We start from the raw sequence: 16,745 nt of genomic DNA, 5'->3' as shown, positions 1-16,745 counted from the left end.
AGGACTAGTGATGTGTCCTGTGTGTCGAAGCTTCGAATCGCGCATCGGGTAATCGCGGGGGCGTTTTTCTGAAGCGCGTATCAAGGCTTGCATTGATTACGTATGCAGTGACGTTCGAGGCCTCGCGGGCAGTCCGTACCACATGACTGATTCGGGAACTGGTTCACCGGTTTGCGCCAGATTCGAAATAAAATGGGCAGCAAAACACAGCTGATTCCCTCATCACATCGTGTTGTGGAATTGGATTACGTACGTGTTACATAGCTACTGGAGTACTGGACACAAATTTCTTTATCCAAACTTGTATAAACTTGCTGTGGTTTTTCTTGCAACCCCTGCTTCATCTGTGCCCTGTGAGAGGATATTTTCAAAAGCAGGAGAAATCCTCTCAAAAAAGAGGAACCGTCTTAAGCCCAGCACTGTGGGAAAGCTGCTATTTTTGAATAAAAACAAATGAAAACTTTTCCCTAGTGTCATGAGCACTGTTATACAAGCACATTCACATCACAACTCCCTCCCTTTTTGTTTCCATGTACATTCCTGTGTTAAGCTGCCAATTTATTATACACAAATATTAAATTAATATAATATAAAATTAGTATAATATTAAATATAACTAATATTTAGAGTTCAGTTATTGGTGTCATGAACAATAGTAATTCCTTTATTCATTCAACTTGAAGTGCCACACACTAGTTTGTGTCATTATTGAGATGTACATAAGAATGATTACGCAGTTACACAATCATCCCAAAAACTGTGTACTGATAGTTTCCACTTTCTCTTTTGTATCAGACATACTGAGACAATATTCGGGATAAATAACCATGAAAAACAATTTATTTATTCGGTTTAGCGGTTTACACATCACATCATTATAATCATTGAGCCCGTTTCACTTGAATTGTCCACTTGATGGCGCAGTAGAGCAAATGAATCATCACAATGCTTCGAACCATGAGTCGACCAGTTGGATGGGAAGCTTCAGTTCATCATGAGGCTTCATCTCACCATCACTAAATAGGACCCAAGGTGCAGACTCCGGAGACAGATGTGAACTCAAAACAGCTTTAATGTTAAACTCAAATATAACATAACTGGAAAATATCAAAATACCCTTACACCAGAGGACTGACAGAACACACAGCTAGGTAAACGGTAGATCACGACACAGACACAAAGAAACACAGGGCTTAAATACACTGAGGGAGCAATCAGGGAATGGGTAACAGGAGGGAAACACAGCTGGGGCAAATCAGGCCTAATGAGACAAGGGGAAGCGAAACCACATACATTAACCTCAGACAAGGACCTTCAAAATAAAACAGGAAACATGACACAGACTGAACTAAAGACACAGACTCGCATGCACTGCAACAGAGGGAACAGAGATGTGGGACCAGGGCAGACACAGACACTGATTGGACACGGGGATATAGCAACTAGAGAAGACAGAGACATAAACCATGAGACAGAACTCAAAGAAACCAAAGACTAGAAATTACAAAATAATATAATAAACTCAAAAACCCTGGGTCAACGACATAAGCAAAAATGACAATCATCAATATAAACCTGACACCGGCTCTAAGAGCCATTTCGTTCATGACCGACACATCACTAAGGAAAATGAACAAGAAGCTGTTCTGAAAATAATTTACCAGAACAGCTGTAAATAATCCCCCAAACTAAAAATTCTAATAATAAACAAAACCACTAAGGCACAGAAGCCTGGAACCATGACAGCAAGACTTAATAAAAGATTGTTTAACTTGGCTTGGTTACACAGATATGTGATTACCTGAAGAATAGTTTAAAAAGAACACACGCAAACACACACATATGGAATAAGTGCAATAGTTGACTCACCAACCCACAGAAGGAGAAGGAGGAACAGACGAGCCATTACTGTCATTCTGCTTGCAGTGAATGCTGTGCTGGGACCTTTTTAAACCTCTTCTCACTGTGCTGGTGGCCATGGAGCCACCAATCACAGAGAATAATTTTATCAACAAAACCCCATTGGCTGGAACGGTCTTCATGCAAATATGCAATATGGGTTTTTTTTATTAAGAAAAATGTTTTGCTTCTCATTAATTTCTTTTTTCAATTCAATTCAATTTTATTTATATAGCGCCAAATCACAACAAAAGTTGCCTCAAGGCGCTTCATAGATACAGAGAAAAACCCAACAATCATATGACCCCCTATGAGCAAGCACTTTGGCGACAGTGGGAAGGAAAAACTCCCTTTTAACAGGAAGAAACCTCCGGCAGAACCAGGCTCAGGGAGGGGCGGCCATCTGCTGCGACCGGTTGGGGTGAGAGAAGGAAGACAGGATAAAAGACATGCTGTGGAAGAGAGACAGAGGTTAATAACAGATATGATTCAATGCAGAGAGGTCTGTTAATACATAGTGAGTGAGAAAGGTGACTGGAAAGGAAAAACTCAATGCATCATGGGAATCCCCCGGCAGCCTACGTCTATTGCAGCATAACTAAGGGAGGATTCAGGATCACCTGGTCCAGCCCTAATTATATGCTTTAGCAAAAAGGAAAGTTTTAAGCCTAATCTTGAAAGTAGAGATAGTGTCTGTCTCCCGAATCCAAACTGGAAGCTGGTTCCACAGAAGAGGGGCCTGAAAACTTCTTCCATGTACTGACAAAGGGAAAGACCCTACAGTATAAGGAGAAGTTACTTTTTTAATACAGTTTGATCACAGCTGGACTGGCCATCAGGTGTACAGGGTGCACCGAAAAAGTGAACGTGTTGGATTTACTTAATTCAGTACTGTACATTGGTTGCACACAATTTTTTTTGCTTTGGGAGAAACGTAAACAACTGTGTTATATCGACACAACTTATTCATATTCATAAACCTGTGCATTTTGTGTTTATAAAACGTGATTGAAACATGTTTAGATGAAGCAAGTTAAGCTCTTGGAATATTTCAATCATTCACAATTTTGTCATTTTATTCCAACACTATTCAGTAACTTTTACCCAATTCTACTTGGTCACTTAAACACTGCATGTTGTCTTCATATTACATAATATTCAGCAAAGTCTAGATTTTGGTTAACATACAAAATTCAATGGATTTACAGGTTGCAGGAGGGCTGGGGCATAACGCAGAAGTTATAGGGTACACCCTGGTTAGGGTGCCAGTCTATCACATAATAGTGATTTCCGGCTCTTTTTAGAGATTTTCGGTTCGGCTCACTAAAAAGAGCCGGCTCTTTCGGCTCCGAACCGGCTCTTCAGATTGTTTTGTTGCTTTAATTTATTTATTATTAACAATAATATAAAATTATGCACAAAAGGAATTACTAACGTAAAAAAAGTGGTTTTATTTATATATGTTTATATATAAATATATGCGGTGGCACCTAGAGACAAAACACGTACAAACTCCAACACACATTTCTAGCATGAACTGAACTTCCAAAGCAAAGCTACTAGATCACTTAAATTACACAATTGAAAGCATGTGTGTATTGTTTGTGTATTTATACACAGGCACTCATATATATATTCAAATAATTTTAAAAAAAGTTCATTTACCTGTTATTACCACACACCAAATCCGGTCGTTGGTACTTGCTGGCTTGTGTAGCCACAAGATAACAAAGGCTCAACACTGCGCCTAGCATCCTGGAGCACTTCTGTTGTCTTTTGTACGTGTTTTGAGTTTTTATGTGCTTCTGAGTTTTTACGTGCTTTGGAGTTTGTACGTGTTTTGGAGTTTTTACGTGTTTTGGAGTTTGTACATGCTTCAGAGTTCGTACGTGATTTGAAGTTTGTATGTGCTTTGTCTCTAGGGGCCACCGTAAATATACTTTTATTTATTCACTCCACATAAAATGTAATAAATAAATCATATAATACAAAAATCAAACTATTCACATTTCAACTTTTAACTATTTAAATTTTCAGCTTTTTCCTTTTACAAATTTAAAGTGAAAACAACACAAAACACTGCAAACCACAACACAATTAAATATAAATTATAATATGAAAACAAAAAGAACATGCATATTCTCTGCCATATGTACCTACATGAATAAACTTTTTGAATCCTTTATCATCTGCAACCGAAAATAGTTGTGGATGATTACTATACCTTTCTAATGTGATGTTGTTGTCCCTGGCTCTCTTTCTCTCTCTCTCCCTCTGGCTCTGTTCGTGTGCTACTGAGTGTAACTACCGCCCCTCCCCCCTCTGTATAAAGCACAAGGCTCGCGTGCAGAGTGAAGCGGAAAAAAAGTGCGAGAGAGAGAGAGGGTGAGAGAAGAAAAAAAAAATACAACCCACGTGACGGCTCGCGATAAGGAGCCGGCTCGCGTCGTTCACGTCAAAGAGCCGGCTCTAAGAGCCATTTCGTTCGCGAACGACCCATCACTACTGTGCAAGCCTTTTACCACAAACTTAGTCACTGCTCGTGACATTCGTCTATCATGGCCTGAAAGGAGACGCGACCGGTAGACTGCAGCAAGAACTGCTACCATCTGAGCCAGCCAGACTCTGTCTCTCTCATCATGGTCACCTAAATGCACAGTAATGGCAGGTTTTGTAATAAGGCAGATCGCGCTAACATAATATGCAATGTTAGTTGATTATTTACCTGCCGCATTAACGGGAGAGGACGTGCTGGGTTGAGATTCACGAATCCGGAGCGGAATTAAAAACATGACATTCATTTAAGGTCATTGCGTGTTTTGTGAGCAAATGCTTTTGCATATTCGTAGTGTTTCCTCCCTTAAATGAAATATCTACTTTCCCAGATAGCAAGGAAACATTGAAACAATGTTGAGTCAATATCAGGCTGTGTCATTGATTCAACGTTGAAGTGTGACGTTGACCTAACGTCACTCTTGCACCCTTTTTTAACGTTGAAACAACGTCAGGTTTCGATGTTGAATCAATGTTGAAACCTGACGTTGATTCAACGTTGTATTTTCTAATACTGTTGACATTGAAACAATGTCAGATTCTGATATTGAAACACTGTTGAGCTATGGTGTTGATTTTCCACCTCTTTCGCATATTTGCTTTTTATTAAAACAACAGTTAAATCATGACTGGAAATCTACCTTTCTTTATAGGTATTTTAACCAATACTAAACTACTGCATGTTTCCATCAATACTTCAACCACCTAAACACATAATTGTCGCCGAGGCGACGGCAAGAACAAAGGAACCCTCGAAGCGTTAAAGCTAGCTTTGTAAGGGAATATAACGGAAAAGTATGAAACAAAAATGTTTTCTTTGTTGATAGACTTTGTTTGCAGTGCAATGTTGCCGGATTGTAAGATGAAAGTAGACGCAATTTCGGGCTCCCACATTTTATCCGAAACTTTACATTAACAAGTTTGTTTTTTTTTTTTTTTACTGTTATTCAAATGCAACCGTGGAAATAACGAATAGAACAAAAGTCATTCATTCTTACCTTATACTAATCGTGGTGCAGGCCAGTGCAGTGCATGAACTGATGCCTTCTCCGGTCAATTCCGCTGAGAGTAAATCTAATGTCCCGCTCTACTGTACAAGACAATGGTTACCTGGAGGGATGTACCAATGTGATAGGGGTGCTGCGGAATAGTCCAAGTGGTAGCAGCTTTAATTTCCCGCTCAACCATAAATCGATGGTTTTTCAACGTGATTGTTGTCACCTTGTCAACTATAAATAGATCAACAATCAACGATGACAGAACAACAGTGAATCAATGTTATTTCAATGTCAGTGTCAGGTTTCATCAGTATTTCAATGTTGTTTCAACATTGGTTTTGTGTTGACATTTCAATCCTGACGATTCTGATGGTTCAGATGGAAAATCAACATCTGTTCAATGTCTCCTTGCTATCTGGGTTGCAAGTATTGCAAGTTGCCCTGTTGTCATCCGTTCTCGTAAAGTATAATCAAACTTTTGAGCATTTGAGCCACCATGTTTCCTGTCAGGTAAGCGACGCTCCGCAACGTGGTGACGTCATTCGGGGCGACTGGAATCGATAAGGGAATCGTTTGCAAAAATGGCACACAATTCCAAGGAATTGAAACAGTGGGAACCAGTTCTCAACAAGAACCGGGTTTCGATACCCATCCCTACCTACCTCAAAGCACACTGTGCGCTGTTGATCTTACGTGCTGCACAATAATGTTTAATATTTAGTATTTACTGTTATATTCCCATAGATCAGACCTTCCCAAAGTGTGGGGCCCGCCCCCTAGGGGGTGCGCAGAGCCATGGTGGGGGGGGGGAAACAATGCTTGGACACTGCTAGCAGGGGCACCTACAGAAACGCAAAGCAGGAGATGAAGCATAGCTGAATATGTTTCCAAACCAACTTCATTCTAAGCCAGAAACTAGAGAATATGGTGAAGCATATCTTCCCTTTGGCTTCACCTGCACAAGTGCCAAGGTAGGTCTCCTCAGCAGAATTGCTTTTTCCCTTCGTCGGGAGCAGCGCTGGGGTGTTTAAATCACGGACAAACAGTATGCCATATTCGTGATTTTTAGTTCACAAACACTTGTTGTAATGACTAACTATTCCTGACATTTTGGAGATATACATACTATACTATACTTTATACAGTAAAGTTACAGTTGGATACAAATAATATCAGGCTGATCCTGCCACGATTTGTTCCCCCAATTCAAATCACGGACAAACAGTATCCCACAGTTGTTTATGTTTTTAAACCTATTTTGCACAGAGAGGCATTTTTTGAAAAATGTATTGATAACAATGTTGAATATTATTACACAGGAAAAAAAACAACTACACGTAAATTAATCACATCGTGACGCCTCTGCCTTTGTAAATGGAGGGACAGTAACTGCGTGTAAAACCTGCATAGTCAGATTAACAGTATTTCGTCTCTATCTACCATTCTGCAATTCATCTCATGTAAACAACGTGGCGCACAGCGTGACATGAAAAAAGGCACATACCTTTGATGTTGCGTGACGAACTCTGTATTCCTCGTCCACACGTAAACGCAAAAAAAGAAGTTTTAAAAGAATCTCAGTTTTGGTGATTCGAAACGCCGTTTACATGTGGACGAAACGGCTGCGTTTTCAAAAATACCCATGTAGGTGCATAAATTAGTTGGTAGTTTATTTTCTTACTACCTGTAATTTATTGCTGATTACTTGTATTTGCTTAATTGTTTACTAAATGTTTGAGGTGTGAAATAAACCGCAATGGGGCAAAATATGGGTGTGTGTGGTTGGAGGACGTGTTAGTGCGTGTGCGTGCACGCGGGGGAGCGTGAACATTTTTCTTGTAAAACAAAAGGGGGCCCAGCAAAAAAAGTTTGGGAACCACTGCCATTTTTCTTTCTCAACAGGTGATCCATGTGATTGATATATGTATTTTTTTTTGTCTGCTTATTTTGTTGGTTTTTGTTTTTTGCCCTTTATCACCATTCCTCTTCCCCGCTATTTTTCTTTCCCTCTTTCTTTCTCCCCTTTCTTTTCCCCAGTAAAGTCTGTCCCGTATTTAGCAAGTGAAAATAAAATAAAATAAACAATAAAAGGTGAATCAAATAGACCATTACGGCAAGGCTGGGATGGTCCATTTGGTAAAGTAAATCCGTTGGGCAGCTTTCTTCACCTTCAGACAATAACTCTGATGGCAAAAGAGCCAAACGGGACAGGCAATATGATATATTTAACTGAGAATTTTTTATTGTAACAAACAACGATTTATACAGGAAAATAACAACTATTAACAAGGTTGCTCAAACTTTTGCATCCCACTCTAATCCCAACAACAGTGTCCTGAAGGGGGTTTATACTGTAAGGTAGGGCTGCCACGACTTGTCGACTAGTCACGATTACGTCAACTATCAAATCAAATGGTAAATGGTCTGTATTTGTATAGCGCTTTACTAGTCCCTAAGGACCCCAAAGCGCTTTACACATCCAGTCATCCACACATTCACACACTGGGGATGGCAAGCTACATTGTAGCCACAGCCACCCTGGGGCGCACTGACAGAGGCGAGGCTGCCGGACACTGGCGCCACCGGGCCCTCTGACCACCACCAGCAGGCAATGGGTGAAGTGTCTCGCCTAAGGACACAACGGCCGAGACTGTCCAAGCCGGGGCTCGAACCAGCAACCTTCCGATTACAAGGCAAACTCCCAACTCTTGAGCCACGAAATCAAATCCTTCAAAGGCTGCATTTGTAGGCCGATTGCGGTACAGCGACTCGACGAAGGCTGTCCAAATTCAAAGACTCCTCCAAATGCGGCCGACAAACGTGTCCTTCATTTCCAGATTTGAAGGATGGGTCGGGTGTATCCTTCGCTGCCCAACCTATCCCAGGATTCATAGTGTGGCCCAGCCAATTCCAGTTTCCAACAATGGCAGCAGCTTCTTAGTTTTAATATTACCTTTATTACTCCTTCTGAAGCTCAATAAGGATAAAACTAAAATCCTCCTTATTGGCACCAAATCCAACCTTTTGAAGGCAAACCACTTCTGACTCACCATCGATAACTCCACAGTTTTCCCTTCTCCTCAGGTTAAGAGCCTTGGTGTCATCCTAGACTGTTCACTTTCCTATAAATCTCACATCAATAATCTCACCTGTTCTGCCTATTTCCATCTACGCAACATTAACAGATTTCGTCCTTCTCTTGTCACCCAGTCTACATCCATTCTTGCCCAGTCTTGTTACTTCCCGCATTGACTACTGCAACTCTCTCTTGCATGGTCTCCCCCAAAAATCCCTCCATAAGATTCAACTGGTTCAGAACTCTGCTGCTCGCATTATCACCAGAACTCCCTCCTACCAGCACATCACTTCAGTTCTTCAGGAACTTCACTGACTCCCAGTGAAATTCTGGATATTCCACAAGCTTCTTCTGCTCACCTTCAAGGCCATTCATAACCTCGCACCTCCTTACCTTTCTGACCTGTTACGCACTACCTTTTCTGTCCGCGCACTTCGATCTTCTTCTTCTATCCAGCTTTCTGTGCCTTCCTTCCGCCTCACCACGATGGGAAGCAGAGCTTTTAGCTGTTCTGCTCCCAGGCTGTGGAACTCTATACCCCCAGGTATAAGAAAGATCTGTTCTCTCACCCAGTTTAAATCTCAATGAGCCTAATCAGGGCCACCTGATCCAGCCATAAATGTATGCTTTATCAAAAATGAAAATTTTAAGCCCAATATTTTTTTTCTTTTTCTTTTTAAAGAGAGAGTGTTTGTTTTCCGAATCCAAACTGGCAGCTTTTTCCACAGAAGAGGGACCTGACAGCTGAAGGCTCTACCTCCCATTCTCCCCAACTTTAAGGCAATGAATAGTTAATCTAAACAATAAATAAATAAATCCTGAAGTGAGTGTCCTGTAAAGTTTTTGAATAATTTTAAGTGAACTTTTAAATGTTTTGTGCACTTTGATAACAAAATTTAAGAGATACCACTTTGTGCTTTTGTTTGATTATATATCGTCTTTATTTTCTCATCCTAGATAATCTGTTTATATTATTTGTAGAATTTGTAAATGAGCAGCCAAAATGGTTTTCACATAAGCAGCAAAACTGTTTCTCCCCACAACATGCCTTCATAGGTATATCTAAGCCATATGCTTACCATGTAGAGACCTGCTAATGGTTAAGCTTACCTTGTAATTTCTCAAATGTATGTTTTTTTGATATGTCCCTTCAGATTTTCCACAACATGACTGTAAGGACGAGGATGGGCTCACAAATCAGCAGGTCTGTAACCAGGAGAAGAATTCCAGTCTACACCAGGAGGATCCTTCACAGATTAAAGAGGAAGAGGAGGAATTCCGTACCACTGAAGTGGAAAAAACGGTTGTTCTAAAGCAGGAGACTGAAACTTTTCCTGCTCGTGAAGAAAGTGACCACAGTGAACCAGAACCAAGCAATGACCAGCTCCATTCTCACAACTCTCCTGACACAGATCAGGACGAAAGAAAGGATGATAATTCACACAGTATAAACTCAGCGCAAATCGTATCAGGCCTGAGTGTTCAAAATTCCAAGACAGCACATTTATGTAGCACCTGTGGGAAAAGATTTTACAGGTCAGAAACACTGAGTCGACATATGCAAATTCACACATGTGACAAGCCACGTTCTTGCAGAACCTTTCGCAAAAGATTTTTTTGGAAGTCAAAGTTGACTAGACACATGCGAATTCACACAGGTGAGAAACCACATTGTTGTGGCACCTGTGGGAAAAGATTTACTCAGAGGGGTCAGTTAAACAGACACATTCGAATTCACACAGGTGAGAAGCCACATTGTTGTGGCACCTGTGGGAAAAGATTTACTCAGAGGAATCAGTTGAAGATACACATGCAAATTCACACAGGTGATAAGCCACATTGTTGTGGCACCTGTGGGAAAAGATTTACTCAGAGGGGTCAGTTAAAGGCATAAAAATATCTGTAGTATTAATTGCTTCTTACTATAAGGTTGGCATAACAGTCATTATTCCTGACCCTATGGGCTGACCATTTTTTCGCGAACGAAATGGCTCTTAGAGCCGGCTCTTTGACGTGAACGACGCGAGCCGGCTCCTTATCGCGAGCCGTCACGTGGGGTTTTTTTTTCTCTCACCCTCTCTCTCTCTCGCACTTTTTTTCCGCTTCACTCTGCACGTGAGCCTTGTGCTTTACGCTGGGCAGAGGGGGGAGGGGCGGTAGTTATACTCAGTAGCACAGGAACAGAGCCAGAGGGAGAGAGAGAGAAAGAGAGCCAGGGACAACAACATCACATTAGAAAGGTATAGTAATCATCCACAACTATTTTCGGTTGCAGATGATAAAGGATTCAGAAAGTTTATTCATGCAGGCCCATATGACAGAGAATATGCATCTTCTTTATGTTTTCATATTTTAATTTATATTTAATTGTGTTGTGGTTTGCAGTGTTTTGTGTTGTTTTCACTTTAAATTTGTAAAAGGAAAAAGCTGAAAATTTAAATAGTTAAAAGTTGAAATGTGAATAGTTGGTTTTTGTATTATATGATTTATTTATTACATTTTATGTGGAGTGAATAAATAAAAGTATATTTACGGTGGCCCCTAGAGACGAAGCACATATAAACTTCAAATCACGTACGAACTCTGAAGCATGTACAAACTCCAAAACACGTAAAAACACGTACAAACTCCAAAACACGTAAAAACTCCAAAACACGTAAAAACTCATAAGCACGTAAAAACTTAGAAGCATATAAAAACTCAAAACACGTACAAAAGACAACAGAAGTGCTCCAGGATGCTGGGCGCAGTGTTGAGCTTTTGTTATCTTGTGGCTACACAAGCCAGCAAGTACCAACGACCGGATTTGATGTGTGGTAGTAACAGGTAAATGAACTTTTTTTTAAATTATTTGAATATATATGAGTGCTTGTGTATGAATACACAAACAATACATACATGCTTTCAATTGTGTAATTTAAGTGATCTAGTAGCTTTGCTTTGGAAGTTCAGTTCATGCTAGAAATGTGTGTTGGAGTTTGTACGTGTTTTGTCTCTAGGTGCCACCGCATATATTTATATATAAACATATATAAATAAAACCACTTTTTTTACGTTAGTAATTCCTTTTGTGCATAATTTTATATTATTGTTAATAATAAATTAATTAAAGCAACAAAACAATCTGAAGAGCCGGTTCGGAGCCGAAAGAGCCGGCTCTTTTTAGTGAGCCGGCTCACTAAAAAGAGCCGGAAATCCCATCACTAGTTCACACCGCTGTCGGCCACTGTCTTTTTCTTTTCTTTTTTCACTTAAATGACCTCTGACAAGAAAGCCTAATTTCTGCTGTTCAACACTGAAGAAATTTAAACTTTTTAAAATTATTCAAAATTGCAGAATATTGTAGAATATTTTTAAGGTTATCTGCTATAAAAAGCCAGACCAGGAAAATCTCCTTCATGTTTTTCTGTGTTTTATTCTCAGTTACTTTGATGTTCACAATTCTGATGAAGTCTCACATGTATCAGTACTGATAAAGTATCAGAATTATAATATTTCTGACTGTCTGAGGCTAAATTGAATCGAATCAGGACTTTGAGAAACCGGAATCAAATGGATTATTGAAATCACTGATGATACGCAGCCCTAGTGAGCAGCCTAGGCCCAACAGAGTGGATGTAGCTGTGGGTAATAAGAAAAGATGAAAAGAACTATTGATAACTTTTGTGTTAAGTTAAGGCCTGATTCGTCTGAAATTCATAGCCAGTGCTCTGACACGGTGCCATCAATCTTTGAATGCTGAAAAAGCACAATGTATCCAGAAAACACATTGTATGCTGCAATAAATGCACTGCCCAAGCGTCCCCTCTCCCCACTGCCTTTCAGCAGCATGCAACAGCAAACAGGTTGTCAGGCCAAGATGATGATTAAGTTTAACATCTTCTACAATATTGACAAAGCAATTTAAGCACAAGTTTGTTAGTTAATAATTTAGAAATGAATATTGTCTGTATGGACTACCCCCCCCCCAAAGAAAGTGCACATGTAAAACTGCGGTGTTAAACGATGCGGTTGAAAAATTTGAGTGCGCCTAACTTTTGTGCTGGTACGCCGTACCAGTGCGCCCATGTCAAAAAGTTAGTCTAGAGCCCTGCTTTAAGCTGGGCAGAGGGGGGAGGGGCGGTAGTTACACTCAGTAGCACACGAACAGAGCCAGAGGGAGAGACAGAGCCAGGGACAACAACATCACATTAGAAAGGTATAGTAATCATCCACAACTATTTTCAGTTGCAGATGATAAAGGATTCGGAAAGTTTATTCATGCAGGTCCATATGACAGAGAATGTGCATCTTCTTTTTGTTTTCATATTATAATTTATATTTAATTGTGTTGTGGCTTGCAGTGTTTTGTGTTGTTTCACTTTAAATTTGTAAAAGGAAAAAGCTGAAAATTTAAATAGTTAAAAGTTTAAATGTGAATAGTTGGTTTTTGTATTATATGATTTATTTATTACATTTTATGTGGAGTGAATAAATAAAAGTATATTTACGGTGGCCCCTATAGACAAAGCACATACAAACTCCAAATCACGTACAAACTCCAAAACATGCAAAAACTCCAAAACACGTAAAAACACGTACAAACTTCAAAACATGTAAAAACACGTACAAACTCCAAAACACGTAAAAACTCCAAAACACGTAAAAACACGTACAAACTCCAAATCACGTACAAACTCCAAAGCATGTAAAAACTAAAAAACACGTAAAAACTCCAAAACATGTAAAAACACGTACAAACTCCGAAGCACATAAAAACTCAAAACACGTACAAAACACAACAGAAGTGCTCCAGGATGCTAGGGCGCAGTGTTGAACTTTTGTTACCTAGTGGCTACACAAGCCAGCAAGTACCAACGACCGGATTTGGTGTGTGGTAGTAACAGGTAAATGAACTTTTTTTTAAAAAATTATTTGACTATGAATGCTTGTGTATAAATACACAAACAATACACATATGGTTTCATGCTTTCAATTGTGTAATTTAAGTGATCTAGGTAGCTCTGTTTTGGAAGTTCAGTTCATGCTAGAAATGTGTTTTGGAGTTTGTACGTGTTTTGTCTCTGGGGGCCACCGCATATATTTATATATAAACATATAAAAATAAAACCACTTTTTTTTTTTACATTAGTAATTCCTTTTGTGCATAATTTTATATTGTTGTTAATAATAAATTAATTAAAGCAACAAAACAACCTGAAGAGCCTTTTTGGAGCCGAAAGAGCCGGCTCTTTTTAGTGAGCCGAACCGAAAGAGCCGGTTCTCTAAAAAGAGCCGGAAATCCCATCACTGTCAGCTACACAAGCTTTAGTGGAGAGTCTACAGCTAGTGTGTGAGCATTAAACACACACCACATACTCTCCCTGCCTCTCTGTAGAGTCACGTTTACAAAGACACAGGGACAGATCATAGATTTCACAGACAGTGGGGGAAAAGAAGATTTTTCCTTTAACAGTTAATGTTGCTGTGTCTCTGAGATGCTGACAGTGGTGGAATAAATCTGTACATTTACTTCACTCCTGCATTTAACTAAGGACAGGTTTCTAGAATTTAACATATCAGGATGTAAATCATATAATCTAGTCCTTGTCAGGCTTTAAAATGAGGTAAATACCAATGATGTATTACACAAATTACACTAGAATGTTTTTATTAAGATGCAAAATCCTAACATCTGTAAAACTGTATAACAGCTGTATAACATGTAATAACAGGTAACAAGTGTTGGTTAATGTTTTACTGAAAATAACATCAGCCAGGGAAGAAAAGTCTGTTTAGTTAGTTAGTCAATTGATAGTTTTATATATTTTTTGTATTTGTAAACTTGATTCAAAGCTTCCCTGACATGATGATAAAAAAGTACTTTAAGATTACTTTCAGCAACAAGTACTGAGGTCAAAGTTCAGGAAATGATCAATGTTCAGAACCTGTTGCGTTTTGGTGTGATCATAGTGCTGCATAAATGTAAGAATGTATTACTCAACATCTCCTCTTTTTAAATATATAATAAAGAAAACAAGTGACTAGAACTTATATTGTCTCATATTGTTATTAATTGTCAGGTTGCTTGTTAATCTTTTGTCTGTCAGTTTGTCCAGATAAACTTTGTTTCTCGTGGTTTAGTTCATACAAACCGTCTCCTCTCAGATCTCAGAGAACTGAAGCCTTATTATGAGTGCCTGTACAGTATGATAGTGTCTGTGGCACTGAGAAATCAACTGTTTCATTTTAATAAAATGAAAGACTGATTAACGGCTGATGTTTTCTGCTCCCCACAGATTTTACAACAACCAGCTAAAGTGGCCGCTGACAATAAGCCAGTTAACCTGAGCCTCTTTCTCATAGTAGGCCAGGCACGTTTGGATAACTTTATTCCATTAATAAATGAATTCATCATTTAAAAACTGCTGGATTGTCTTGCAAAATACTACACAAGATATTTTCTAAGTCCTTCTTATATAAACTTTCAGGATTTTATTGGTGATGACAGATTATATTGACTGATTCTTCTGGAAGGAAAGAAAAATAAAAACTGGAGGATGCTGAGTAGAGAGGGTGGATGTGAGACGAGTCAGTAAGAATGTAGATGGATAATAGAAACTGATAATGAGATCATTAAGAATGATGAAATGTGATTATTTGTATTTTAGTTTTTTGTTTTTAGTGAAGGGATAATTCAAATTACACTTTCAGCAGCGCCTAGTGAGGAAAAGAAAATGAGAAGCTGTTGTGTTTCGTTGTGACCACACGGGGGCAGTGCAGCATAGTGAGCCTGCAAATCAGTTTATACCTTTCATATAATGTGTGAGTTTGTTTATTCTGAATTTTATTTTTCAGTTAGGTTCCACAGTTCATATATCATGTATAATTTTTCATTAGTTTCAGTGTTTGTTTGTATTTTATTCTATTCATGATGGTTGTGTTGACAGATTTGTCCAAATTTAAAGCTATAGATGTGAACTTTTGGTTCCTTTATGTATAAACACTAAGCTGTTTATAAATAATCCATATTTGTGGATGTGTACAGTCCTGAAAGATGCCCATACATTCAGCTACACTCAGCATTAGTCCAGCTGAAGATCCTAATTTCATGTAGCAACTTCTTTTCCCTGATCCCGCCTCCACAGACAGATGTGCACAGAGGTTCAACAAGGCACAGGCCTCGATCACTGAAGACAGACCGCATCAAGAGTGTGACCTCCAAAGTGATTTAGTTATTCACTTCAGCCAGCCTCTTTTGTCTCCATTTATTTAAAATCTGCTCTAAGAAATTCACATTCTATGGAAGCCCGTTTCCGCCACTAAAAAAAAAAAAAAGGATCCATAACTCAAAATTTCGAGTTATTTTCTCGAAATTTCGACATATTAACTCAAAATTTTGAGAAAAGCAACTCGAAATTTCGAGTTAGTGCTGCCAATCAGTAATCTACGTGAATGACGTCATTTCCATGTTACCCGGAAGCTGAAGCCCTCAGCTACAAATGCTACAGCTAAGCTACCGGTATTACATCCAGTCGTGAATGCACAGATTGCTGAGTGTTTTCAGCCTGGCTTCACAAATGATGAAATCCCTGTGTTATTAGCTGAATCACATGGTGTTACTATCAGCAAACATACTTTAATTTTTTGGGATCCGTTTTTGAGTGCGCGGTCCTGCGTAATATGCTTCCGGGTAACAAGAAAGCGACCGCATTCACGTATATTTTTGATTGGCAGAGCTAACTCGAAATTTCGAGTTATATTTCTCGAAATTTCGAGAAAATAACTCGAAATTTCGAGTTATGGATACTAGCTTTTTTTTTTTTTTTTTTAGTGGCGGAAACGGGCTTCCATACATTTCTCACCTTTTAAATTGAGATGTTTTTTTCTAGGAGACATTTGAGAAGGACTTGACAGGTATAAAACAACTGGGAGAAGTTAAGAATATTGTTGAAATAAAGAAAATGTGGATATTCGGGCCCTGAACCAGGTGTAGGACTGGACTCTCACACACATCACATCACCACACGCACTCTGGTTTTTCTTCATGCACACTTCCTATAATTTATAATCTCTTTCTGCTATTTGCACATTTTTACTGTAAATTTCTAAGTAAAATCTGTAAATTTTGTAATAACCTGTAAATTGTAAATACTGTAAAACCACTGTCATTTAATGGTCGGGCATTGCATTGCACAGCTACAAGCATTTCACCTCATGTCATACAGTGTATGGTTGTG

General features: G+C 39.0%; 1 protein-coding gene across 1 annotated transcript; it reads left to right on the top strand.

The window, feature by feature from the left end:
* Positions 1-9,012: 9,012 nt before the first annotated feature.
* Positions 9,013-10,420, top strand: LOC146667570 (uncharacterized). Its single transcript, XM_085408781.1, has 2 exons — positions 9,013-9,070; positions 9,681-10,420. The coding sequence occupies exons 1-2, from the start codon at positions 9,013-9,015 to the stop codon at positions 10,418-10,420; spliced, it is 798 nt and encodes a 265-aa protein (XP_085264907.1).
* The last annotated feature ends 6,325 nt before the right edge of the window (positions 10,421-16,745 follow it).

This window comes from Rhamphochromis longiceps, linkage group LG6, assembly GCF_057381845.1.
Source record: "Rhamphochromis longiceps isolate RC_006_pf linkage group LG6, R_longiceps_female_GT1.1, whole genome shotgun sequence".
In the NCBI taxonomy this organism is placed as follows: Eukaryota; Metazoa; Chordata; class Actinopteri; order Cichliformes; family Cichlidae; genus Rhamphochromis; species Rhamphochromis longiceps.
Note: the sequence above shows the minus strand (reverse complement) of the source record. Positions and strands in the feature narration are given on the sequence as shown.

Excerpts from the sequence above, each read along its gene's own strand:
- LOC146667570 (XM_085408781.1), top strand. The coding sequence starts at position 9,013 with ATGGGAAGCAGAGCTTTTAGCTGTTCTGCTCCCAGGCTGTGGAACTCT. Across the intron at positions 9,071-9,680 it reads GTGGAACTCTATACCCCCAG|ATTTTCCACAACATGACTGT; the intron begins GTATAAGAAAGA and ends ATGTCCCTTCAG.